This window comes from Garra rufa, chromosome 9 (assembly GCF_049309525.1).
Source record: "Garra rufa chromosome 9, GarRuf1.0, whole genome shotgun sequence".
Taxonomy (NCBI): Eukaryota; Metazoa; Chordata; class Actinopteri; order Cypriniformes; family Cyprinidae; genus Garra; species Garra rufa.
Genome location: NC_133369.1, coordinates 44,807,626 through 44,835,621, shown reverse-complemented (window position 1 = coordinate 44,835,621; position 27,996 = coordinate 44,807,626). Strand labels below are relative to the sequence as shown.

The following is a 27,996-nucleotide window of genomic DNA, read 5'->3' as shown; positions in this document are numbered from 1 at the left end:
TCTTCTGGCATATACAATATTACATGATACAGCATCTCATAACCACTGCTGTTTTAATAGCATGGTCTGTCTACGAAAAAAACTTGGTAATAGCCTTTCTAATTTCAGCTATTCAAGAGCGGGTTTGCAGTCTGACAAGCCTCTGGGAGGAGGCTCAAAGGCAAGCTCAGGAAAGGGAGAAGTTTCTTCTCAATCTCCTGGATCTGGCAGTCAGGTTCTGGAATGATGTGAGTGACATGACAACCGGACTGAATGATGCCCAGCAAGCTGTTCTGGACCTCAACTCCAGTCGATCAGATTCAGAAACCATACGACAGAGCTTGGAGACCATGCAGGTATGGTACAAATACGATGCTGTTGTCAAAATTTCCCTGCTCTATGCGGTTCCAGGCTGGCCTTTGCAGGTTTAGTGCTTTTGAACCAGAAATGCTGGTTGACAAGAGTAATATTATTAGATTTGCTTTAACGGCCTTTAGCAGTACATCTCATGCTAGGGACTAGTGTTGAAAACAGAACATATGCTCATTATCTAGTTTTGGTCTTTCAGCAGGGTTATTTAAGGATATTTTCTCATTGCATCCTGAAAGTTATAAATCAACTCTTTGCTTCATACCGTCCAAACTCTCTTATCCTGCCTCCTCAGACACTCAGGGAGGACATTGATTCTCTGCAAGGTGACCTGGACACACTGGGAATTCTGGGATTGGAACTCATGTCAGCTTGTGGTGACACAGACAAGCCAGAGGTTACCAAAAGTTTGGATGAGGTTTGTATTTGAAATCGAAATGAGACTAAACCCCCCAGAAACTGTTGTACATCATGCAGTCAACTGTTCCCATTTCACTATCCATCTGTGTTTTTCTGCAGCTTTATGGCACATGGAACAATCTCAGTAAGATCTGGACAGAGTGCAACAGTAAGTTAGAAGAATGTTTACGAATGGCTCTCCATTATCAGGACAGCATGCAGGTGAGTTAGCCACAAGAAACAAATCTCATTGCCTTTCAAGACATTCCACTTGTTTTCAGAAATTGGACATTTCAGGCATTTTTAAAATGCCTAAAATGCCCTGGTTTGGCTTTGACGTATTGATATTCCCTCTACTGTCCCCATAAATAAAATGTATGTGCATTTGCATTGCTTTGAAGGTTTTCTGTTGATCCCATCTTCTTGAATGCCACAATCTGTCGACTATGTGCAAAGCCTACACGCTATTGGTCAAACTAATTGTCAGTCATTACCTTCAGCAAGTATGAAAACAACAGCAAACAAAGCCAAAACCTAGACATTTTAGAAATGATACATATGTGACCTTGAACCACAAAACCAGTCTTAAGTAACACGGGTATATTTGTAGCAATAGCCAAAAATACATTCTATGGGTCAAAATGATAGATTTTTCTTTTATTCCAAAAATCATTAGGATATTAAGTATGTTCCATTAAGATATTTTGTAAATTACCTACCATAAATATATCAAAACTTAATTTTTGATTATTAATATGTATTGCTAAGAACTTAATTTGGACAACTTTAAAGGCGATTTTCTCAATATTTATATTTTTTTGCACCCTCAGATTCCAGATTTTCAAATAGTTTGTATCTAAGCCAAATAGTGTCCTATCCTAACAAACCATTCATTAAGTAAGGGATAATGTACAGGCAGCCGGTAGTTATCGCAGAAATAAGCCCCGACAGTGTGATCAGGACCCGACGCGAAGCGGAGGGTCTTGTTTCACACTGAAGGGGCTTATTTCGCGATAACTACAGGCTGCCTGTACATTATCCCGCTTATTACACGGCTACTTGCCACATAAGGAAAAAAAACTGGACATGAATATGAATTTGACATCTTTTATTGGCATATTTGTTTTAAATTAACATTTTTATCCTTCCGCGGAGCGATATAGTACCATGTGAGTAACATTCAAACTATGTACGTTAGTAAGACAATTTAAATAGATTAATGTCGAAATTTTCCATTGTTAAATGTGGTTTTCCAGTGTTTGTCACAAGATGGCGCCAAACGGTAATCTTTGTTGGCACGGAGGGATTTTAAACATACAAGTAGTACCGGCTATGCGTTATTACTTTGGAGCAGTGATTATTTGAAAAGAACGAACCTGCAAATGTCTCAACTGACCAATCAGAATCAAGCATTCCAAAGAGCCGTGTAATAAGTAAGGGATAATCAACGGTTTGCCGTGCGTTAAAGGATTTTAAATGCACGACGTGGAGGCTAATAACCGCCCGACGCGAAGCGGAGGGTGGTTGCCTCCGCGAAGTGCATTTTAAATCCTTTAACGCACGGCAAGCCGTTGATTATCCCGCTTATTCCATGGTTATAGACAAATTAAAACTAGGATTGATATTTGCAGCGCAAAATTTGACTGAATGGATAAAAAAGACGGTTATTTTCGTCAGTTATGACACACAGCACTAGCATTCTGGCCGCTTCAAATCAGACTCAGAGATTAAATAGTCCGGTAAGATCACATTTATTTGAATGAAATTTAGCATTTATTTCAGTAGATTATCGATCGACCAAGAGAGAGTGTGAAGGCAAGAGAGATGACAGTTGTGTGTGTGCGTAACGTTACCTGCCTGCATGCTGTGCGTCTCTCTCTACAAACAACGATTCATTCAAAAACAGCAGCTTTACCACCCCGTTGCTGAGGAATATAATGTAGCGATCTAGTATCTAGGATATTTTAATAAGGATCGCAGGCAAATGCTGACAAGAAGTTTATGTATGTGCGCAGCACAATGCGATCTCCGACCTCTCTCTCTCTCTCTCTCTCTCTCTCTGTGCTTTTGCGTGCGTCAATTAAAGCAGCGCATTAATATAGAACGGTGATTAAACTGACTTGGAACTACCTGTGCATTAAACGGTTTTACTGCACACCTGCCAGCCAATCAGAATCCAGTATCCAGACATTCCATGGAATAATAGAAATTCATTCAGCTTTCAGATGATGAATATATCTCAATTTCAGAAATTTGACCCTTGAAACTGGTTTTGTGGTCCAGGGTCACATATGGTCACCCTAATAAAGTTTGTACTCACTGTAGAAAACAATGAAACAATAATAAAAAAAAAATGGTCTGTTCATTACTTTTATCTTATCTCGTCCAGTGGCAGTAGGTCTCTGTCTACAGTTGTAGTATTTCAGTATTCATGCCTCCATGTGGTTGTAGTGATGTGTCTCGAACAGACTGGCCAATTTCCTGCCAATTGGCAGGACCTTTGTATGCCCTTGTGAGAGACCAAAGCTAGCCATAGAGAATTTGGATTAAATCCAGCATATTTCAGTGAATTCTCTTGTTGGTTGTATTGACTTAATGAGACAATGGAAGAAATTGAAAATGTGCATTTATAAATAGTCATATACTATAGGATGGGTCAAGAGAACACTACAAAAGCAAGTTTAAAAATATGACATTCTCTTGAAGGGGCTCTTTGAGTGGCTGAAGTCTGCAGAGCTGAAATCCACAGAGGAGTTCTCAGTTGGGTCTGACCTGGGATCAGTTAAAGAGCAGCTATGTGACTTGAAGGTTAGACCACACAAACTTACCTTGAGAAACTGAAAATTGTGTCACATACAAATTTGTGATGATGCCATCATCTCTACTTTCAGGAATTTAAGAGAGAGCTCTATCAGAAGAAGATTGAGATTGAAAGTCTAAACCATCGCTTTGTGTGTCGTCTTCCCCCTGGCACTGAGCGGCCTGGGTCTGTCTCTCCGCTCTGTGACTTCCGTCAGCGATGGGACAACCTGGAGTCAGAGACTGTCAGCAGACAGGTAAAATAACAGCTAATAAAAAAATATTGTTTTATCTTAACGGTATTTCAACGAGAGCACTATGTTTTTGAGCAGCACCAGTTGGAGTGTGCACTGCTGGGCTTGGGGCAGTTCCAGAACACTCTTGATGAATTGCACTCCTGGCTCTCCCATACGGCGAACCTACTGCAGGCCTCTCAGCCAATCAGCATTGACTTGCAAACCTGTGAGATAGAGCTAGCCAAACACAAGGTACAAACACAAACTCTAAGTTGTCTGCATGATTTTATATAGACATTATTGTCAATGCTGTCTCCTCACTTTCACATTAAAGAGAATGGGAAAGTGTGTCCAAACTTTTGACTGGTAGTGTATATCTACTTATTAATGTTCATATTTTGCTGATCCTGAAACACCATTACTGTCCAAATACATACAGTGCATTCAGAAAGTATTCAGACCCCTTTCACTTTTTTCAGTTTTGTTATGTTGCAGCCTGATATTACAATCGTTTAAATATTTTTTTTTCTAATTAATCTACACTCCGTACTAAGGCTGCACGATAAATCGCATGCGATTATCATGCGTATCTCATCAGTAAAGCCGGTTCTGTCATTCTCATTCTCATTCAGATGGCGTGGCATTTAAAATACAGAGCCGTAGGTAACTTTTGCGTAGCTTTTCAGTGATCTACGGCTCTGTATTTTAAATGCCACGCCATCTGAATGCACGTGATGGAGATTTACTACTAGTCACAGAACCGGCTTTACTGATGAGATATGACAATCGCATGCGATTTATCGTGCAGCCCTACTCTGTACCTTATAATTAAAAAGTGAAAACAGAATTTTAGAATTTATTAAAAATAAAAAACTGACTTTTAAACAAGAGTTTTTTGTTGTGTGTATTTAGGTTCTGCGGAATGATGTGATGTCCCATGTGCACACGGTAGACTCTCTGAACCAGGCTGGCAGAAACCTGATGGAGTCTGGTGCGGGCGACAGTTCACATGTCCTGCAGACTCGTCTGGAACAGCTGAATGAACGCTGGGAATTTGTGCGCTGTGAGACAGAGCGCAGACAGCTAGAGCTGGAAAATAACCTCAGTCAGGTGACCACAAACACCAGCAAATAAACCAGATTACACACTTCATGAATACAGAATGGTTTTAGCTAGTCTTAGTCTCATTGTGCTCATATGTTTACATTTTCCTTTTCTCCAAAAAAGTACATATGCTATATTATTACCAAATCTTTTTTGCATTTTACTTGTTTCTTTCAGATTTTGTATGTCTTTTTGGAACTGATTGACCGTAAGTCTCACTGATATTCGCTTATGTTGTTCCAGGTTTGAGTAAGACAATCATTATTTGTGGATAATTTTGGTGATGTTCACTCAAAAACTGAGGTGCATAAGCTCAGTTCCAAAATGAAATACAAAACCTGTGCTAATTAAAATAAAACAAGATGACAAAAGGATTGAAACCGATATTTGGCAATAATACAGCATGATGCAATCCATAAGCAGTTGTAGGCCAGGCATTTACTTATTTATTTATTGACCAAGAACATCATAAGTGTATCAAGCTAGGGGGAAAAATCCCCCCAAAAGTTTTTTTTTTAAACCTTTTTGTTCACATTCCTTAAACTTAAAAGAGTAGTTTACTTTCAGAACAAGAATGTACAGATAATGTACTTACCCCCTTGTCATCCAAGATGTTCATGTCTTTCTTTCTTCAGTCATAAGGTAATTATGTTTTTTGAGGAAAACAATTCAGAATTTCTCTCCATATAATGGACTTCTATAGTGCCCCGAGTTTGACCTTCCAAAATGCAGTTTAAATGCAGCTTCAAAAGGGCTCTAAACAATCCTAGCCGAGGAAGAAGGGTCTTATTTAGCAAAATGATCGGTTATTTTCTAAAAACATTTACAATTTATATACTTTTTAATCTCTACACAGATTACACACAGAGCTACACAAGGCGAGCATTTGAGGTTAAAAAGTAAATAAATTGTAATTTTTGTTTAGAAAATAACCGATCGTTTTGCTAGATAAGACCCTTCTTTCCTCTGCTGTGATCGTTTAGAGCCATTTGAAGCTGCATTTTGGAAGTTCTATGGCAACATAGAAGTCCATTATATGGAGAGAAATCCTGCAATGTTTTCCTCAAAAAACATAATTTCCTTACGACTGAAGAAAGAAAGACATGAACATCTTGGATGACAAGGGGGTGAGGACATTATCTGTACATTTTTGTTTTGAAAGTGAACTATTCCTTTAAGCGTGAAACTTGCCTTACAGACATGAAAAATATATCTATAAAATATATCTATAGAGAGCAAAATATCTACTTTCAATGAACCAATTCAGATAGAAAACAAATGTTCTCAGATTATGTTATCCGTATGAAACATGCATACATGCGCATCCACTACTCCAGAGATGACAAGTCAGTGTCGCTGGTGTGCTGTGGCAAGTTTTTTTTTTTTTTAGGCAATTAAAAGCTCATTATTATGATATAAATGCATTATTAATAAACATGTGACTAATAGTCGACTAATGCTTAAAGGGGTCATCGGGTGCCACATTTTTACAAGCAGTTTGAACTGAAATGTGTGTTAGGAGTGTGTGTACACACCCACCTTAGAATGACAAAGATCCACCCAGTAGTTTTCTTTTAATTAAGTAAAATAATTTGCCTCTTGTCATATCGAGCCGTTCTCAGATGCCTGTCGTTGTGGCGTAACACCGACAGAGGCCGCTCCTACGACAGATGATAGACAGTAGTGTTTTTGCACAGACCCGCCCAGAGTCAGAAGTAAACTGACGGCACTGAGGGAATGTGGTCGCCGATCTACCTAAATGGGTTCATGTTAAGGCGAATCATTTCTCACCATACTGCTTTAAAAACGAGGGTCAGTATAAAGCAGTTTTTGCGAAGCTGCTGCTGAAAAATGGGTCTGTAACTATTCGTGTTTTTGTTTCATCTCCACCAGAAGTGAGTGTAATTTCTTTTTATATGAATCTTTGCTAATTGCCTTTTAAATAATGTGCTAAAGTTAGCGCGTTTCACGATGAATGCGGCTAAAGTGTACATTACACTCTCAGAGAACATGGTTATGTCGTCTTCTCTATGTACATCCGTCTCAACATAATTCATAATCGCACATTTATAATGAACAATGCATTAAGGTGATTGTCTATTTACAAACTGTGTACGTTGTGGTAAAACTACATTAAGCTTAGCTTTGTAACACTAGATGGTTTAAAACAGTGTCTGTTAATGATTAAGAAGTCATGTACAATTATTTTAAATCATTTTGGATCAGTTATAACTGCATTAAGATTGGTAACGTTAACGCAATACCTGCAAAAGTGTTGACAGCCCGCAACTGCACATGAGCAAAGACCATAACACTCACATTTATGTATTTCAATATTAGGACGGGGTAAGTTATGTTAACCGATCACTTTCTCTCATTCAATCAGCTGTACCTCAGTAAACACATCACGTTCATATCTCTCGCAGTACGCTACCCTGACATACCCTTATACAAAGATAAATCAAAGTGACATTAAGTTTACTAACCATTCAGACACGTCCAGTATAAGCCGTAATTGCCGAACTTCTTCGGTTCCAACTCCGTTTTTTTTATTAAATTTTAAATGGATAGGGTTGTACAGTGTCTTCAAAGCCCCCCAGTGCCATTTTTCCCCAAACTATACAACTATACCCCCAACTGTTGTCTAGGCAACACCATCATGTGCTATGTAATGACACGCCCCACAGAACTGAAGGGCAGGGTGAGCAGAGGTTCATATCATTTAAAGGGCCAGGTACTGATATCGCTTGCTGAGAACAGAGGCATTTTTTACCAGGTAAAATGAGTGTTTTTTTTTACACTACCATAGAGAATTTTTAATCCAAGTATATTACAAACGTTTCATTAGGACCCTAAAGCATCATATTAACTTGTGGAAAATGGGCATCCGATGACCCCTTTAAAATGAACGACTACTAGTTGGTCAAAAAATGTTTTTAGTCAAGGGCAGCCCTAACATATATATGTATATATATATGTGACCCTGGACCACAAAACCAGTCATAAGGTTAAATTTTACAAAACTGAGATGTATACATCATATGAACGCTCAATAAATAAGCTTTCTATTGATGTATGGTTTGTTAGGATAGGACAATATTTGGCCGAGATGTATCTGTTTGAAAATCTAGAATCTGAGGGTGCAAAAAAATCTAAATACTGAGAAAATCACCTTTAAAGTTGTCCAAATCAAGTTCTTAACAATGCATATTACAAATCAAAATTTACATTTTGATATGTTTACAGTAGGAATTTTACAAAAAATCTTCTTGGAACATGATCTTTACTTAATTTCCTAATGATTTTTGGCATAAAAGAAAAATCAATAATTTTGACCCATACTATGTATTTTTGGCTATTGCTACAAATATACCCCAGCGACTTAAGGTTTTGTGGTCCAGGGTCACACACACATATATATATATAGAAGGTATATGTTTCTATTGCAGATTATACTCTCATATGTGTAAATGTCAAGAACACTTACATTTTAAATTTCACGACCCCTTCAACTAAAACTGGAGACCCACTCTGACAATATCAGTAATTTGGAGTTGGTGAAATGAATCCTTCAATGTAATTTGTAAGCCAATTGAGCAGGTTCACTTCAAAGAATTGTCTCAAAAGCGTAAAAAGGTGGGGAAAAAATTCCCCAAAATACAAAAATTAACCACTTTTTGAGGCGCACCAGGGTGATTAATTTCATATTTATACATATATTTTAGATAATTCATAGTTGATTTGCATTGTATTTTAAACTCAGCCCTTATAACTGGATTTCAGGTTCAGGACGTAACTATGGAGATCCAGGATCTCCTGCAGTGGCTGGAGCACACAGACCTGAGGCTGTCGTCCAGTAAGACAGTGTGGGGAATGCCAGACTCTGCCAACGAGAGACTGAACGCTCATTTGGTAATAAGGACTTTAATTCTGCATGCTGAACATTTGGAGGCTTAACCCTGCAAACTGTGTTTATAAAACATGATCCTGCTCTGAGGTCTGACTTGTTTCTGTATTGTGTGCTGCAGGAGTTGTGTAATGAGATGGACTCTAAAATGCACGCCTACACAAACGTCCGCAATGCCATCCACAGGATGCTGGAGGGCAGTGAAGTGGCTCGGAGCTCCAACACGGAGCACAGCTTATGCATTCTGGAGCAGAAGTGGAGCGCTGTCTATGCTAAAATGCAAGAAAGAAAGGTGATGACAGCATATTCTGCATAAATATAGCCACCTACAGTGAAGGAAAAAATTATTTGATCCCCTGCTGATTTTGTACGTTTGCCCACCGACAAAGAAATTATCAGTCTCTAATTTGAATGGTAGGATTATAAACAGTGAGAAACAGAAAAACGCATTTCAAAAGAACTTAGAAATTGATTTGCATTTTAATGAGTGAAATAAATATTTGACCCCTTCGCAAAACATGACTTAGCACTTGGTGGCAAATGTGGTTGGCCACCAGGTTTGCACAGATCTCAGGAGGGATTTTGTGCTTTCTTGAGCAGGATTTCAGTCCTTCACGGTGTAGTGTGTTACCAATTGTTTTCTTGGTGACTATGGTCCCAGGTGCCTTGAGATCATTGACAAGATCCTCTCATGTAGTTCTGGGCTGATTCCTCACGTTCTCATGATCATTGAAACTCCACGAGGTGAGATCTTGCATGGAGCCCCAGACTGAGGTTGATTGACAGTTATTTTGTGTTTCTTCCATTTGAGAAAAATCGCACCATTGTCACCTTCTCACCAAGCTGCTTGACGATGGTCTTATAGCCCATTCCAGCCTTGTGTAGGTCTACAATCTTGTCCCTGACATCCTTGGACAGCTCTTTGGTCTTGGCCATGGTGGAGAGTTTGAAATCTGATTGATTGATTGATTGATTGATTGATTGCTTCTGTGGACAGGTGTCTTTCATACAGGTAACAAGCTGAGATTAAGAGCACTCCATTTAAGAGAATGCTCCTAATCTTAGCTCTTTACCTGTATAGAAGACAGCTGGGAGCCAGAAATTTTGCTGATTGATAGTGGATCAAATACTTATTCCACTCATTAAAATGCAAATTAATTGAACTTTTTTGAATGTGTTTTTCTGTATTTTTTGTTTCCCACTGTTAAAATAAACCTAACATTAAAATTATAGACTGATAATTTTTTTATCAGTGGGCAAATGTACAAAATCAGCAGAGGATCAAATAATGTTTTCATCACTGTACATCTACAGGCTTATACCATTGTATTATGTTTTAAGAGTTTAATTTTTTTGCAATTTAAAAGGATTTTATTCAAAAAATATAAAGGTAACACTGTGAACTAGTTGCTTATAGTTATTTTATAATTATTTATGTTTAATTTTAGTTTCATCAACAATGTATTTGTTGTCAGGTAACAAATGTTTTTGCGGTTTTAGTTTACTTAACTATTTTATATCCCTAATATATACATTTAGGCAAAGCTAACCGAGGGACTTGGTCTCGCAAAGGAGTTTAACAGTAATGTCCAAGACCTGCTTACAAAAATGGCCAAGTGTGAGGAGACCATAAACACTCTGCCTGCGCCCAGCTTCATCCTGGACACCATCTGTGCTCAGCTTCAGGAGCACAGGGTATGTGCATCTGTGTCTACATCTGTGTGTGTGCATGTGCAAAAGGTTGTGTGATTCAGTCGTGTTGTCTGTAGGTGCTGGTAGGTGAGGTGCAGTCTTATGGAGAGAGGAAGACGATTGTGGAAACCGCTGCCACACGTCTGTCAGAGCTCAGCAGGAAGGAAGACTGTGATGTGGTGCAAAACCTGATCATGACTGTTCAGGACCGATACAAGAAACTCTTCCAACACACCACAGAGAGGGGGAAAACTCTTGAAGATGTCAAAAGACATGCTAAACAGGTATTCACTTCTAATATGAACTACAACGCTGACAGAAAGACCTCTGTTCTCAGGAAATCAATTGGCAAACACTAAACTTTTGTGCTCTTTGCTTCCAGTTCAATGAATCATGGCACTTACTGGTGGACTGGATGACAGAGGTTGAACAGACGTTGGATACACACAAAGAGATCGCTGTGTCACAGGACGAGATCAAACAGCAGCTTACTGAACAAAAGGTACCTCACATCTTAGGGCTCAGCAAGGATGGTCCGCTGGTTCGAGGCCAGTGTGAGAGAGTTTTGGGTTAGGTGTCATTTTGGCCTGTAGGCCAGTGTTGCAGTACCAATTAAAAAATCATTTCCGACACACTTAAAAGTCTGTCTTTATTTCATATATTTTACATGACATTGAATTAGGGATGTATTGGCCAATAATTGGTATCGGCCAATAAAAGCAATTATTTATAGCTTTTAGAATTTGAAGAATAGGGTCAATTTAACTTATTTTGTCTTCTGGGGAACAAGTATCTTTTGTAGCTTCTGAAGGGCAGCACTAATTGACAAAAATATGATATTTAGGCAAAATACGAAAAATGTTCAAATCCTTATTCCGTTCAAAAATTTCTGGAGCATCAGTGAGCATTTGAACCTTCTGTAATAGTTGCATATGAGTCCCTCAGTTGTCCTCAGTGTGAAAAGATGGATCTCAAAATCATACAGTCATTGTTGGAAAGAGTTCAAATACACAAAAATGCTGAAAAACCACAGATCTGAAAGATTTTTCTGAAGAACAGCAGGCAGTTTAACTGTTCAGGACAAACAAGGGACTCTTGAGCAACTAACACTAAACGAAAAAACCCAGCTGTTGATCATTCAGGTAACAACACAGTAGTAAGAATCAAGTGTATGTAAATTTTTGAATGAGGTCACTTTTTATAAATTCAGCTATTATTTTCTCTTGTGGACTATATGTAAATGTATTTTATGTGACATATCTCATTCAGGTCAGTACTAAATAAACAGTAACATGCATTTTGAATGATCCCTCTTATTTTGGTCAAATAATTAACATTTTGCAGATTCTAAAAGGTGTATGTAAACGTTTGACGTATGTACAATTGAGTTGTAAGTATTTAAAAAATAGATCTATATATTCATATAAATAGGATATAAATTCAGAATTGTGAGATGTAAACTTGCAAATGTGAGAAAAGATGTAAAAACTGTCAGATAAAAAGTCGCAATAACCTTTTTTTATTTCTTATACTGTGGCAAAAAAATTATTTTGAGATATAAACTCAGAATTCAGAGAAAGTTAAATATAAACTCTGAACTGCGAGAAACAAAGTCCAAATTATGAGATATAAACTCATTCTAAACTGTAAGCAGAAAAAGGTTCTTTTATTAAAAAGAAAGGACAGACAGATTAGTATGATCAAGTTAGTATTAGTATTATCTTAATTAGATATTTTGTCTTTTTTCCAGCCAAAATATTTATAAAATTCTTAAATCAAGAAGGATTTTCTAGATGAGAAGTTATTTTCTTGTTTTTCGAAAAAAAAAAAAAAAAAAACATAAAATTAAGTGCGTTTTTGCTTGAAACAAGCAAAATAATATGACAATGGGGTAAAAAAAATAATCTTGTTTTCGGTTTAAAATAAGATTTTTTTGCTTGTTCTAAGCAAAAACTCACTTTATTTTGACTTGTTTTTTTCTGAAAACAAGAAAATAATTTTAACTCATCTAGAAAATCCTTCTTGATTTAAGAATTTTTAAATATTTAGCACAGACTCCAGACATGGTAAGAAGCTTGAGTTGACAAGTGAATAGCATATTGAATGTTGAAGTATATTTTCAGGACTTCCAGAAACTACTCCGCTCGAAGCGGCCCATGTATGAGGCCTGTCTGAAGAGTGGCCGCTCGCTACAGGACAAAGCTCAGAGTCCTGAAGACACGCAGCACCTGGAGAACATGGTGTCTGAGCTCAGAGACTCATGGGACACCATCAGCGGCAAATCTAGCGAGAGGTGAGCTGAGGAGCTGTAGAATCTGCTCTAAGTCTCTTTTTAAGCTCTAACCTCTGTTTTTTTGTTCCAAGGCAACACAAGCTGGAAGAAGCTCTGCTGTTTTCAGGCAGGTTCACTGATGCTCTACAAGCTCTCAATGATTGGCTGTACAGAGCCGAGCCACAGCTGGCTGAAGATGTGCCTGTCTGTGGTGAAAAAGACCTGGTCAACAATCTGATTGACAAGCACAAGGTACAGCTCGTCTCAGAGTATATTAACTCAGTGTGTTTAAGCTGCTATAGCTGACCTCTGCATCTTCTCTGATGCGCAGGTGTTCCAGCGGGAGCTCGGGAAGCGTGCCAGCTGTATCCGGACGCTCAAGCGGTCGGTCAGGGATCTGACGCGGAGCAGCACAGCCGATGCACACTGGCTGCAGGAGCAGATGGAGGAGCTGGAGGGCCGCTGGGAGGCTGTGTGTAAACTTTCTGTGTCCAGACAAACTCGACTAGAGGCCGCACTTCAACAGGTACCAGCACAAGCCGCTTATAATCATGGGATCTTCATTCACAAACGTTTATAGTTACATTTATGCATTTGGCTGTTAGCAAATGCATAAATGTATGGCAAACTGAACTTTTTAAAAAAAGTTAAATTACTAATTACTTGAATTGAAATCAAAATTTAAAAAAACTGAAAAAAGCAAAAACTAATAAAAATTACTATGTTATATTAATAATACTAAAATAACTAAAATATCACTGTATGTGTTATACGACATATTTGATAATCCCAGCACATTTATTCTCAGGCGGAAGAGTTTGATGAAATGGTTCACTCATTCCTGGATCATCTTTCGGATGTTGAGAGGGTTCTGAAGTATGGAGTGCTGCCTGAGGAAGAGGAGGCTCTTCTGGCATTTCATACCTGTCATCAGGTACGGTGGATTGACTCATTTATTACTTCCAGTTCAGGGAGTCATACAGTGAGGAAAAAAATTATTTGATCCCCTGCTGATTTTGTAAGTTTGCCCACTGACAAAGAAATGATCAGTCTATAATGTTAATGGTAGGTTTGAGAAAATCTAGAAAAACGTATTTCAAAAAAGTTAAAATGATTTGCATTTTAATAAGTGGAATAAGTATTTGATCCACTATCAATCAGCAAGATTTCTGGCTCCCAGGTGTCTTTTATACAGCTAACAAGATCAAAATTAGGAGCACTCTCTTAAAGGGAGTACCTGTATAAGACACTTGTCCACAGAAGCAATCAATCAATCAGATTCCAAACTCTCCACCATGGCCAAGACCAAAGAGCTGTCCAAGGATGTCAGGGACAAGATTGTAGACCTACACAAGGCTGGAATGGGCTACAAGACCATCACCAAACAGATTGGTGAGAAGGTGACAACAGTTGGTGCGATTATTCTCAAATGGAAGAAACACAAAATAACTGTCAATCTCCCTCGGTCTGGGGCTCCATGCAAGATCTCACCTCGTGGAGTTTCAATGATCATGAGAACGTGAGGAATCAGCTCAGAACTACACAGAAGGATCTTGTCAATGATCTCAAGGCAGCTGGGACCATAGTCACCAAGAAAACTATTGGTAACACACTACGCCGTGAAGGACTGAAATCCTGTAACGATTACAAGGTCCCCCTGCTCAAGAAAGCACATGTGCAGGCCCATCTGAAGTTTGCCAATGAACATCTGAATGATTCAGAGGAGAACTGGGTGAAAGTGTTGTGGTCAGATGAGACCAAAATCGAGCTCTTTGGCATCAATTCAACTGACCCCAAGAACACCATCCCCACCGCTTTGGGGTGTTTTTCTGCTAAGGGGACAGGACAACTGCGCCACATCAAAGAGACAATGGACAGGGCCATGTACTGTCAGGGTAAAAAATGGGTTGTGGATGGCTATTCCAGCTTGACAATGAGCCAAAACACATGGGCAAGGCAACAAAGGAGTAGCTCAAGAAGAAGCACATTAAGGTCCTGGAGTGGCCTAGCCAGTCTCCAAACCTTAATCCCATAGAAAATCTGTGGAGGGAGCTGAAGGTTTGAGATGCCAAACATCAGCCTCGAAACCTTAATGACTTGGGAGAGGATTTGCAAAGAGGAGTGGGGCCAAAAATCCCTTCTGAGATGTGTGCAAACCTGGTGGCCAACTACAGGAAACGTCTGACCTCTGTGATTGCCAACAAGGGTTTTGCCAGCAAGTACTAAGTCTTGTTTTATGAAGGGATCAAATGCTTATTTCACTCATTAAAATGCAAATCAAGTTATAACTTTTTCGAAGTGTATTTTTTTAAATTTTGTTGTTGTTATTCTGTCTCTCACTGTTAAAATAAACATACCATTAACGTAATTTCTGATCATTTCTTTGTCAGTGGGCAAACGTACAAAATCAGTAGGGGATCAAATATTTTTTCTCTCACTTTATCATATGAGTTTTCATGTCAGTGTGTTTGTGATCTGCAGGAATCGATGAGCTCCTTGAACGCTCAGCAGACGGCGCTAGAGAACATTGGCAAACTGGGTGAGGAAATCCTGTCCTCCTGCCATCCGGACTCTGTCATCACCATCAAATCATGGATCAGCATCGCAAAGACTCGCTATGAAGAGGTGAGTCCAGTTAGACTATGATATTAACTAGTTGCAATCTGTTAATAATTAGATGTGATTGAGCAAAAACAGTCAGGTCTGGAAGCTACATTCATTTGTGTGGTTTCATGGTTCAGGTCCAGACGTGGGCGAAGCAGCAGGCAGAGAGGATCCAGACCACACTGTCCGCTCTCGAGGCAGAGAGAGAGGAGATACAGCGATTACTGGACTGGATCTCCTCTGCTGAAGAGTCTCTCAATCTAAAGGAAAAGGAGCCGCTGCCTGAAGACCTAGAACTCACTGTAGACCTCATCGTTCAGCATGCGGTAAAAATAGACAATAATAATCTATTGACATTTAAATTTACATTAATCTAAAAGGAATAGGTGACAGTTCTGTCCTCATTTACTCACGTCATTTCAAACATGTATGCCTTTATTTCTTGTGCTGAGAAAGAACTTTCTTGTATGTTTCACTCTAGAAATAAAATCATACAGTTTTGGAATGACATACAGCTGAGTAAACGATGGCAGAATTATCCTTTTGGGGTGAACTATCTGTTTAAAAAAAGCAGAAATATAAATGAAATCAAAGTCAGTGTTTATCTTGATTGTCTAATTTTTTTATTATCGATCCACAAAATTACAAAAAAAAAAAAAAAAATGCAAAAATGTATATAAAAATTACAAAAATGAAATGAAATTAAAATTTTTGCATGTGTATTTACTTCAAAAACTAGGCAAAATCAAAGTCAGTCTTTATCTTGAAAGATAAACATTTCACCGTCTTTGAGCTCAACATGGTTAACATTTAGATTTTTGTTTGTTTTTATATTATGTTACTTATGTTTTTAAAAAATCAAAATTGTGTTATTTGCCAACTTTTATTTTTTTAATTATACCGTTTTGTATCCTGTTTTGTCCAGTGTCTCATTTTATTTTATTATCGATCCTCAAAATTTCAAAAAAAAAAAAACATCATGCAAAAATGAAATCTAAAAATGACAAAACGAAAATTTTTACATGTTTACTTGAAGATTAAATCAAAGTCAAAATCAAAGTCAGTCTTTATCTTGAAAGATAAATATTCCACCAAAATGTTGATTTGTTTGTTTTTATGATATTATGTAACTATATATATATATTAATCAAAATTATGTTATTTTCCAACTTTTAATTTTTTAAATTATGCTGTTTTGTATCCTGTTCTGTCCAGTGTCTGATTTTTAGTCAGTCTTTATCTTAATCTTAAAAGATAAATGTTTCACATTCTTTGAGCTCAACAAGATCAAAATTTAGATTTAAGTTTGTTTTTATGATATTATGTAAAAATAAAAAATATTTGCAAAAATGTTACTTGTTTTATTTCAGCTAGTTTCATTGATGTATTAATGTAATTAATTTGAACTAAAGCTCAAATTAAAATATGAATAAATCTATATGAAATAAAAATAACAAAAATGCAACAAAATTAAAATTTTAAAATGTTGATAAAAATTAGAATAGTGTCATATTGATACTAAAGTAACACTGATGTACCTAGAGCAATAATTTAAAAATCTGAGCAGATTTGCCTAAAAAAAAAAAAAAAAAAAACATGATGAAGGTTTAAGGTCTACTGATTTCTTTTGCAGGATTTTATGAATGAGATGAAAGGGAAAGTACCAGAAATTGAAAACGCCACAAAATCCTGTAAACACAAGCTAGTTCCCAAGCAGCAGGTTTCTCCTAGTCGGAAGGCTCCAGCAAGTAAGTAAAGAATTGGTGTGATTCACTGATGTGATTATTGTGTGCACACAGTCAGCTGTAATCTCTGTGGTTTGTATTCCTGCATAGAGAGGAGAGGCACTGCAAAGCCCCCGCCATCTGTTCCTCTTCCACTGGAGAAACTGGACCCTCAGACGCCCACGATGTGTCAGCTAGTGAGTCAATGGAGAAAACTCTGGCTCCTGGCCCACAACAGACAGAGCAGACTAGAGGAATATCTACAAAGGCTGAAAGAGGTGATCATGACTGCGCTGTAGGTTTGATTAAATAAAACATTTGTGTTCAAATCCATATTGAATCCTTCTCTTTGGCACATGCAGCTGGAGGAGTTTGCTAATTTTGACTTCAACATTTGGCGGAAAAGATACATGCAGTGGATAAGTCACCTCAAATCACGGATACTGGATGTTTTTCGTAGCATCGATCGGGATCAGGATGGCCGAATCACTCACAAGGAGTTCATCGACAGTGTTCTGGCTTCTAGTGAGCACAGTTTTAACACTTGGTTGCTTTTTTGCATCGAGTTGTTTAGATTGATGTGTAACTTTTTGCAATATTTGCCTTTGCATATGTACAGAATTTCCCACCAATTCCTTGGAAATGACTGCGGTTGCAAACATATTTGATGTTAACGGTGATGGATACATTGACTACTATGAATTCGTGAGTGCCCTCCATCCAAGCCGGGACCCTTACAGAAAGACGATAGACGTCGACCAAATCAATGAGGAGGTATGAGTAGCTCCGTTTATACATTCTTATATAGGCACATCTCAATAAATTAGAATGTCATGGAAAACGTTAATTCATTTTAGCAATTCAACTCAAACTGTGAAACTTGTGTATTAAATAAATTCAATGCACACAGACTGAAGTAGTTTAAGTCTTAGGTTCTTTTAATTGTGGCTCACATTTAACAAAACCCCACCCATTCACAATCTCAACAATGACATGATATGCCAATCAGCTAATCAACTCAAAACACCTACAAAGGTTTCCTGAGCCTTCAAAATGGTCTCTCAGTTTGGTTAACTAGACTACACAATCATGGGGAAGACTGCTGATCTGACAGTTGTCCAGAAGACCATCCTTGACACCCTTCACAAGGGTAAGCCACAAACATTCATTGCCAAAGAAATTGGCTGTTCACAGAGTGCTGTATCCAAGCATGTTAACAGGAAGTTGAGTGGAAGGAAAAAGTGTGGAAGACAAAGATGCACAACCAACTCAGAGAACCGCAGCCTTGAGAGGCTTGTCAAGCAAAATCGATTCAAGAATTTGGGTGAACTTCACAAGGAATGGACTGAGGCTGGGGTCAAGGCATCCAGAGCCACCACACACAGACGTGTCAAGGAATTTGATACAGTTGTCGCATTCCTCTTGTTAAGCAGCTTCTGAACCACAGACAACATCAAAGGCGTCTTACCTGGGCTAAGGAGAAGAAGAAATAAGACTGTTGCCCAGTGGCCCAAAGTCCTCTTTTTAGATGAGAACAAGTTTTATATTTCATTTGGAAACCTAGGTCCTAGAGTCTGGAGGAAGGGTGGAGAAGCTCAGAGCCCAAGTTGCTTGAAGTCCAGTGTTAAGTTTCCACAGTCTGTGATGATTTGGGGTGCAATGTCATCTGCTGGTGTTGGTCCACTGAGTTTTTTGAAAACCAAAGTCACTGCACCTGTTTACCAAAAAATTATAGAGCACTTCATGCTTCCCTCTGCTGACCAGCTTTTTAAAGATGCTGATTTCATTTTCCAGCAGGATTTGGCACCTGCCTACATTGCACCAAAAAAAAAAAAAAAAAGCACCAAAAAAGCACCAAAAGTTGGTGAAATGACCATGGTGTTGTTGTGCTTGACTGGCCAGCAAACTCACCAGACCTGAACCCCATAAAGAATCTATGGGCTATTGTCAAGAGGAAAATGAGAAACAAGAGACCAAAAAATGCAGCTGAAGGCCACTCTCAAAGAAACCTGGGCTTCCATACCACCTCAGCAGTGCCACAGATTGATCACATCCATGCCACACTGAATTGAGGCAGTAATTAAAGCAAAAGGAGCCCCTACCAAGTATTGAGTACATATACAGTAAATTAACATACTTTCCAGAAGGCCAACAATTCACTAAAAATGTTTTTTTATTGGTCTTATGAAGTATTCTGATTTGTTGAGATTGGTGGGTTTTTGTTAAATGTAAGCCAAATCATCACAATTACAAGAACCAATGACTTAAACTACTTCAGTCTGTGTGCATTTAATTTATTTAGTACACAAGTTTCACAATTTGAGTTGAACTACTGTGTTTCCACAACATTCTAATTTATTGCAATGGACCTGTACATTGAGAATTTCTGTAAGACAACTAACAGAGAACTCAATTCTGCAGGTGAGTCGTCAGGTGTCTCAATGCAACTGTCCAAAGAGATTTCAAGTAGAGCAGATTAGCGCAAATCGCTACAGGGTGAGTAAAAATCTAGGTACAAATCCCACTGTTTATTCCTGGTATTTACACCTGGTTTGGTGATCTGATCACAACTAATTGGGTGACAAAGATTACCATTGATGTGTCTCAAATGTGTCTCCTCATTTGAAACAAGTGGAAAACGTCTGCTTCCAAACAAACCCTGGTTCAGTTCGACTGACATGAATGTAACATGGACCAAAGACCAAAGATCTAAATTAATTAGGGTGCAAAAAATCAATATATTGAGAAAAAACACCTTTAAAGTTGTCCAAATAAAGTTCTTAGCAATGCATATTACTAATGAAAATTAAGTTTTGATATATTTACAGTAGGAAATTCACAAAATATTTTCATGGAACATGATCTTTACTTCCCTATTGATTTTTGGCATAAAAGAAAAATCCATAATTTTGGCTATTGCTACAAATATACCCATGCTTTGTGGTCCAAGGTCACATATTATTTCAGTGATTTTCATTAAAATCTGTGATTTTTTTTTACCAGTTTGGAGACTCTCAGCAGTTGCGAATGGTTCGTATTCTCAGAAGCACTCTGATGGTTCGAGTTGGTGGTGGATGGACGGCATTAGATGAGTTTCTAGTGAAGAACGACCCCTGTAGAGGTGAATATCTCACACTCAAAATCTGCTTATTGTAATGTAGAGGAAATCAGTAGAAGATAAACAATATACTCAAAGCTTGGAAAGTCTTGCTGTTTTCTATGTAATATAAATATAATTACTATTAACTAACTTTTAGTTTACTATTTCCCTAAAAATACTTATTCAGCAAGGATGCATTTATTTCATTTGTAATGTCTGTATTTTTATGCATCATTTCTTCTTCACACACAGTAAAGGGACGCACAAACCTGAAGATAAAGGAGAAGTATCTCTCTCCGGAAGGGTTTGAGGCATCAGGCCGCAGAGGCAGTGCTAAAGGCCTGACCGTCAGCAGATCCAACTCCAGCCTGAGTTTATACAGCAGTGCTTCAGCTCCCAGCAGCCCACTGACTCGCAAGGTACACCAGCAAAACGCTAACTAACCAAATGCATTCGTCACAACAATACTGTGAAGCTTTAAATTTGTCATTAAAGTAATCATATAAAGTAACAGTTTTTTGCACCGACACAGGCATTGCTACGCAGAAGTTTCTCTGGTGAGAGGTGTATTCGACCCAGGAGCTCTATTGCAGCATTGGGGAGCGACCATTTCTCTGCTGACATTGACTCACCTTCACCGACAGGTTAGTGAGTCAGGTTTAAAGTCTGCATACATCATAATGTATATGTGACCCTGGACCACAAAACCAGACATAATTAAATTATCTGAAAGCTGAATAAATAAGCTTCACATTGATGTGATGTTTGTTAGGATTGGACAATATTTGGCTGAGATACAACTATTTGAAAATCTGGAATCTGAGGGTGCAAAAAATCGAAATATTGATAAAATCACCTTTAAAGCTGTCCATATGCATAATACTAATAAAAAATTAAGTTTTGATATATTTAAGGTAGGAAATTTACAAAATATCTTCATGGAACATGATCTTTACTTAATATCCTAATGATTTTTGGCATAAAAGAAAAATCTATCATTTTGACCCATACAATGTATTTTTGGATATTGCTACAAAGTACCCTTTTATGGTCCAAGGTCACATATCTTGTTTTCACACAAGTATGTCTACATGTAAAATTCTAGAGCTTGTTTTAGAATAAGGTTAAAATAAATAAAAGAAATCTGGCAGATTATTATATTTTATTTGATTAAAAATTTGGGCTGTCAAACAATTAATCATGATTAATCACATTTACATAATTAATATACACAGTAAACAAATATTTTATGTAAACAAACTTTTATTTTAGTTGACATGTTTTCTTCTGCGGTCTACTGTACAGACCTGAATTTACTTTTCTCTAAGCCTGGGGTTTTTGGTGTGAAAAGGCTTTTACAGTAGCCAGAAATATAACTTTTTATGTTAAAAACAAACAAGCAAGCCCTGCCCAGATTTAAAAAGTAACGCAACAGTAACGTAACACATTACTTTCCATAAAAAGTAACTAAGTAACGTAATTAGTTACTTTTTTAGGGAGTAACTCAATATTGTAATGCATTACTTTTAAAAGTATCTTTCCCCAACACTGATTATAAATGTCTTTACTGTCACTTTATATATGTCATATATATATATATATATATATATATATATATATATATATATATATATATATATTTATTTATTTATTTTTTTCTTGTGACTTGTAAACTCTTTGCAATTTGTTTTTGTCTTCTTTTTTTAGTGGAGTATAGGTTATTAGCACTCTGACTGATTTTGTGATTTGTTTTCTTTAGAAGAGGCAGAAAGACCTCCAACTTGACCACATCTTGTCCCATGTATCACGTACCATGAGCTCAACCAGGCAGGTGTTCCTGATCCGCAGGATGGACAGATAAAACACCCCAGCAGGCCTCAGATCAGTGGCCACATTCAGACAGTTCACTGAGTACAGCCTCTCATGGCTGGTGACATGAGCTCTGCTGCACTAGTGCTCTGAGGTGTGTTACGCCATCCGTTTCATATCACAACATGGATTTGTTACCTTTACAGACTTTGTTTTTACAAAACGGACTCCCTGCTTTTTGTGTAACGAGAGACCGCTGGAATGTTTCGCATGGATTTGAGCAGCACGACGCCTGTAGTATCAAAGAGCAATAGCTTATGTAGTGCTTTACACAGCATATATGCACAGATGTCTGTATTTTCTGTTTGTAGGGGCAAATGTTTAATCAAGAGTAAAGCCACTGCCTTTGTATTTGTTTCACCCCACAGTTTGTGATGCAAAATACAAACCAAAATACTGCTGTCTTATGGTTTAGGCTTTATAAAAAGCTCTGCTTTCGGGGTCCATGCCATTGTTTTGTGTAAGTGTGGCTATTATATCCTCAGGTTTGAAGTGACAGAATATTTCAGGGTCTAGAGTGTGAATTTAAAGACCACATGAATATACCACCTGCCACCATTAGCAATAGCAAAAATTAAATAATGGTTCACGGTGGTGAATGAGCCCAAGAAATGCATGACTCTGCCTACAGTTTGTGAAATACTTAAACTACAAATAGCAAAACCAGAAGTACATTGTCCTGAATTAATTTTAGTGTACTTTTAAGATGATACGTCCACAAGGGGGGCTACAAGCTACGTCGTTACATCATGGTGGCATGAATAAGACGTGCCTGTAGATACAAAATGATTGCAAAAGTTTTACTAATAGAAAATTTCATGGCAGATTCAGATTCACAGGTCTAGAATCTGGAATCTAAATACTGTGCTTAAATGTCTCCAAAACAGTTGTGGCAATATTTTATTGCGTAGGTCGTTGTACATATCATGGCATTTTTGTCAGTAAAAATCGAACCTATATTGTTTACAAAAGCAAATGTGAGATAAAAACACATTTGCTAAAGCAAGCATGCCATTTTAGCTTGCTAATTGCAAGTTAAGTGGTTTACCGAGCAAGTTTGCTGTGTCAGAAATGCCACACATATGGAGCTGATTATGTGATGCAAATGTCCAAATGGATTTGTTTACTAGTAATGCACTATGGTAAAACTATTCTTAGCTCATAACAGAGAGATCATGCAAAAATAAGCCTTTATTCATTGATAATCTGCCACCTGAACATAATTAGTGTTAAAGTGATAGTTCACCCAAAAATGAAAATTCTATGTTTATCTGCTTACTCCCAGGGCATCCAAGATGTAGGTGACTTTGTTTCTTCAGCAGAACACAAACAAAGATTTTTAACTTAAAATTTTTTAACAGGACAGTTGGACATTGCAGTGGATCAGAGGTAAAAAAAAAAAAAATTATAATAATATAAATACTGTTCAGTTTCTTGCACAGACCGATTGTTTCGTGTGTTAGGACCTTAACGTATTGTCACGAGCCACAGGGTTTAATTTGGTTTCGTCTGTGTATGATTTTTTGACTCTCAAAGCCATGGATCTCCTTGACTGCCATTATATGACTGACAGACTGCAACAGTTTGAGTTAAAAATCTTTGTTTGTGTTCTACTGAAGAAACAACCTACATATTGGATGCCTTAAACAGATAAACAAAATTTTTATATTTTTGGGTGAACTATCCCTTTAAAATAACTAAATTGATTTCAACTGGAAACTACAGTAAATTATCTGTTTTGATACCTTTTTACGATTATGCAGAAAATAATGTAGGCAAAGTTATGTATTTCCAATGAGCCTGGGTAGCAACTGCTACATAAGATGTGTTCAAGCTAAACTGTACTGTCAATATTCTTATTTTAATCAATAAATATGCCATGATTCTTTGATAAACACATTATCAACTGTGAAAGTTGGAGCTTAAGAAAATCCACTTCCTACAGTTACTTACAACTTCATGGAGGTGTAAATGTAATCATTCCAAAATGACTTGAACACACAAGTCAAAGAAAGCTGCACTTGTTGAGTCATTTTATGAGGTCTTTAAATACTTGATTGTTTCTGAGCTTTGAGTCTGTTTAGGGATGTTCTTTGGCATTTTAGCATTGTTTGCTGTATGTTTCCCTACTTTTATGTCCCAGTGTCAGTAAAATGTATATTAGTGTAATTTCCAGTATAAAGACACCTAGAGAGTATTTGCTTTGTTTTCGCTAAAAGCTGTCTTATTTGATTTTAAACAATCATGCCACCTGTTGTAATAACTTCCTTTGAGGATATGAAAGTGTAGGTCTCAATGAGATTAGCTGAATTAATACTCATCACAAATGCTCCTTTATCAGCACCGGCTGTGACTTTTTGACTTTTATTTGAGCCAAACGAATCCACATTGATATGACCTCCTTTTTGTTTTTTACAGTGTCCTGCTCAGGGCAAAGTCTGCTGTATTCATTTTTTGCCTTAAACCTATTTGTGAATGTTGTGGGTTGAATTCTTATACCATTGTACCAAGTGTTATGGATGTAGCATTTGATTCAAATTACATATCAAATATGTGTGTCTTTTAATTTTGGGCATATGCAGTTCGGTTCTCTTAATTTTGGAGAGTTAAAATGGGTTTTGAGGGTTCAGGATTTCAGCATTTGGGTTATTTCATAGTAGACATACTTTGCTTTAGGTTTTTACTCTGTTCCATCTAAGAATCATCAAATGAAGGCCAAAAATGTGGCACATATATTTGCAAATTGAGGTGGTCAGTGTTGTTTTGATGATTTGTTGTTGAAAGGATTGTAATGATTGTCTTATTGCCCAGCAAGAAAAAATGTCTCTATTTATGCAAAATCCGTTTGACACTCAAAATCCATTTCACATCACCTCATAAATGCTGGTTTATCATAATTTCTGGAAACACTGGAAAAAGATACTCTTCTGCTATGCACCTGCAATTATCGTACTGTAAATCTCTGATGCTGTAAATAATGGTATGTTCAGTAGCATTATTGCTTATTTACTGTACGTTTCTGATCTAGTAAAATAAGGTTACATAGAATTTGTGTTCGGCACTGCATTACTTTTAGGGCCTAGCTGTGGAATGACACTAATTATAACTAATTATAAATCTGTTCAAATAAAATGTTTTATAGAATGTTTTGTATAAAATGGTCTTTAAACTGGCTTTGTGCATTTGTACCAGATGTATGTGGTAATATTCCCCTTGTTTAGAATTACGCATTTTTTTGTGTTGTGTTTTAGGGTTAAAGGAAATGTCAGTAAACTTAACAGATAATGTCCACACATTTTTTTTTTTTTAATGATGTTCACCAAGTACAGTGACAGATAATGTTTCTGTCCAGTTCATCATATAGGAGGAATATGTCAAAGTCATTTATATGTGCCAAACTTCCTGGCACTTTGCCTATAACTGATTATTGGCATGTAGATGTGTTCAGGCCAGCACTTTTTTCAAACTCAAGATCTTCACAATTTAACATCGCAAAGGCCTTTAGATTAGACTGACCAAATATGACGTTGATGATATTAAATTTCTAAGAGGAGTTTGTTACAGCGTAAAACATGTCTCTTCCTGTTGCCAGCAGTTGGCGCTATGACTATGACTGAATATGGACATGTAGATGTCTTCAGGTCAGGAGTGTTATCACACATGTGAAGTTTGGGGCAGATTGGACATTGTATGCCTGAGTTATAACAACTTCCTGTTTCATGGCATCGAAATTTGTCAGGCCGCCATGGACACGCCCTCCAACGAAAAGTCTAGATCTTCCCAATTTAATATCACAAAGGGCTTTAGATTAGACAGACCAAATTTGGTGTTGATCTGATTAAATCTCTAGGAGCAGTTTGTTCAAGTGCAACGCCTGAAAATAGCAAAAATGACACAAAATTGGCTGAGAAAATTACAAATAACTGACTTCCTGTAGGGTTTTGGATTTTGCGTCAAGAGACTTTTTTGTAGGTATTGGTGTGTTACATGTGTGTACCAATTTTCGTGCATGTACGTGAAGCGTAGCTCAAAGTGCACTGTGCTTAACATGTATAAGTGGCGCTATCGAGCCATTTTGCCACACCCACTTCTGCAACCCATATCAGATGTAAATTTTCACCAGTTCTGATGAGTGTGCAAAGTGTCATTAGTTTTCCATTGTGTTTAGGCCTTCAAAAATGCATTTTGGAGAAGATAATAAATTGAGCAATTTCAATAGGGTCCTCACACCCCTTAAAAAAAAAAAGATTGTAATTTTAACTGTAAAGTCACTGATAATTGTAAAGTAAAATAATCTTATATTTACAGTTTTTGGAAGTGAAGAAGAACAAGTCATCCTATAATTTTGAGTGAATAAAACAAAGTGACATTCTGCTTCTGGTAAAGCTACTTGTGGTAAGCCCTGATTCATCATGTCTTCTTTGTATTATAAAGGTAATTCTGCTGTGTCTCATACTGGACTGTTTTAGGTTTTTGGGGGTTGTTTAATTCTGAAATTATCTTCTCTAGCCTCAACATTCTTTGTGTGCTTACAAACTCCAAACACTCTGGGCTACAACTGATTTACACTTCATGCCGTTCAAGGGTATTAAAAATGCTGACAGCTCTCGCTGCGAGGCCTTGGAGAAGCCGATCTTAACAAGTGACCATGGAGCTGGACTCTTGGCAGAAGTGAAGTTAAGAAAAAGTTCACAGAACACATCAGTGTCAGAGAACTTTTTAAATAAATAACTCATGGAAATTTACTTGACAACATGCAGTGCATAAAACCTTGAAAAGAGAAAAATCTGCTTCAATCTAACAGCCTTCAGTCTACTGTATCTGACCACTTCCATAAAGCTCTGAAAACACCATTAAAAGATCAAATGACTCAGTTTCATGTCTTCCCATGTCATACGATAGCTTTGTCTGAAGATCAGACAAATTTTGCCACCCAAAACCTTTTGATGCCAATGTTCTCAAATCTTATTTTTTAACTTATGCAATTCAAGAATGGCTCATTAGCATATTACACAAGGTTTGATATTATAAAGAGTGCAGTCGCAAGTTTTGCATGTTACTCAAACATCTTCAGGCGACTCGATATACAGCACGGCACACAAATGATATGGACTAGCTTTTGGTCCTTTGTGGGGAAAAAAGTGTGCTTAATTGTACTTATTGTGCACAGTATGAATTTAAAATAACGCAAGTACTGTATATTCTTGTACTTTTGTACTTGCTTACTTAATATTGTACACTCTTAAAAATAAATGTGCTTTGCGATGACATTAATGAACCCTTTTTGTCTAAATGGTTCCATAAAAAAACCTTTAACATCTGAAGAACCTTTCTGTTTCACAAAAGGTTCTTTGTGGTGAAAGAAAGTTCTTTAGATTATAAAAAGGTAAGAAAGAAATGGTTCTTTAAAAAACCGACTGAATTTTGACTGACTTTGTGGAACCAAAAACGGTTCTTCTATGGGATCGCTGTGAAGAACCTTTATTTTTAAAAGTGTACTTTCAGATATTAAATTAATTAAATAAAAGGCCACTTAAGTGCACTTAAAGAGAGTGACATTCATGACTGTTTTACACACTTCAAAAGTGCACTTTGTAATAATGTCATTAAAAGTTGATGAATATACTAAAGCACGTGTAACATACTTGATTATCATTTTACTGTAGTGTTATTTTCTTAAATTTTAAAAGTTATATTCTTAAATTGCAAATACATAATTACAAATATAGTTAAATACAATACATATAGTATAATTATCTTATATTATATATTATATATATATTATATATTATATTATATATTATATATTATCTTAAGGGGTCATTGGAAGCAAAACTCACTTTTCCATGAACATTAATGTGTGTTGGCAGTTTGTGTACACAACCAACCCTACAATGACAAAAATCCACCCAGTGGTATTTTTAATCTTTAAATGTAATATT

At 37.1% G+C, this 27,996-nt stretch overlaps 1 protein-coding gene across 1 annotated transcript in view; it reads left to right on the top strand.

Annotated features, from left to right (window-relative positions):
* Positions 1–25,198, top strand: part of macf1b (microtubule actin crosslinking factor 1b) — a 31,044-nt gene extending 5,846 nt beyond the window's left edge. Inside the window, exons 13-39 of the mRNA XM_073847870.1 lie at positions 109–335; positions 644–766; positions 868–969; positions 3,454–3,555; positions 3,639–3,803; positions 3,879–4,034; positions 4,695–4,892; positions 8,670–8,798; positions 8,915–9,085; positions 10,333–10,488; positions 10,563–10,769; positions 10,868–10,987; positions 12,609–12,778; positions 12,850–13,009; positions 13,089–13,283; positions 13,566–13,691; positions 15,239–15,382; positions 15,499–15,687; positions 16,995–17,109; positions 17,197–17,363; positions 17,448–17,610; positions 17,705–17,859; positions 19,507–19,581; positions 20,089–20,206; positions 20,438–20,604; positions 20,718–20,829; positions 21,945–25,198. Of these exons, the coding sequence (XP_073703971.1) occupies positions 109–335; positions 644–766; positions 868–969; positions 3,454–3,555; positions 3,639–3,803; positions 3,879–4,034; positions 4,695–4,892; positions 8,670–8,798; positions 8,915–9,085; positions 10,333–10,488; positions 10,563–10,769; positions 10,868–10,987; positions 12,609–12,778; positions 12,850–13,009; positions 13,089–13,283; positions 13,566–13,691; positions 15,239–15,382; positions 15,499–15,687; positions 16,995–17,109; positions 17,197–17,363; positions 17,448–17,610; positions 17,705–17,859; positions 19,507–19,581; positions 20,089–20,206; positions 20,438–20,604; positions 20,718–20,829; positions 21,945–21,970 (3,938 nt within the window). The 3' untranslated portion in view covers positions 21,971–25,198. The remainder of the gene's footprint in view (positions 1–108; positions 336–643; positions 767–867; positions 970–3,453; positions 3,556–3,638; positions 3,804–3,878; positions 4,035–4,694; positions 4,893–8,669; positions 8,799–8,914; positions 9,086–10,332; positions 10,489–10,562; positions 10,770–10,867; positions 10,988–12,608; positions 12,779–12,849; positions 13,010–13,088; positions 13,284–13,565; positions 13,692–15,238; positions 15,383–15,498; positions 15,688–16,994; positions 17,110–17,196; positions 17,364–17,447; positions 17,611–17,704; positions 17,860–19,506; positions 19,582–20,088; positions 20,207–20,437; positions 20,605–20,717; positions 20,830–21,944) is intronic.
* The last annotated feature ends 2,798 nt before the right edge of the window (positions 25,199–27,996 follow it).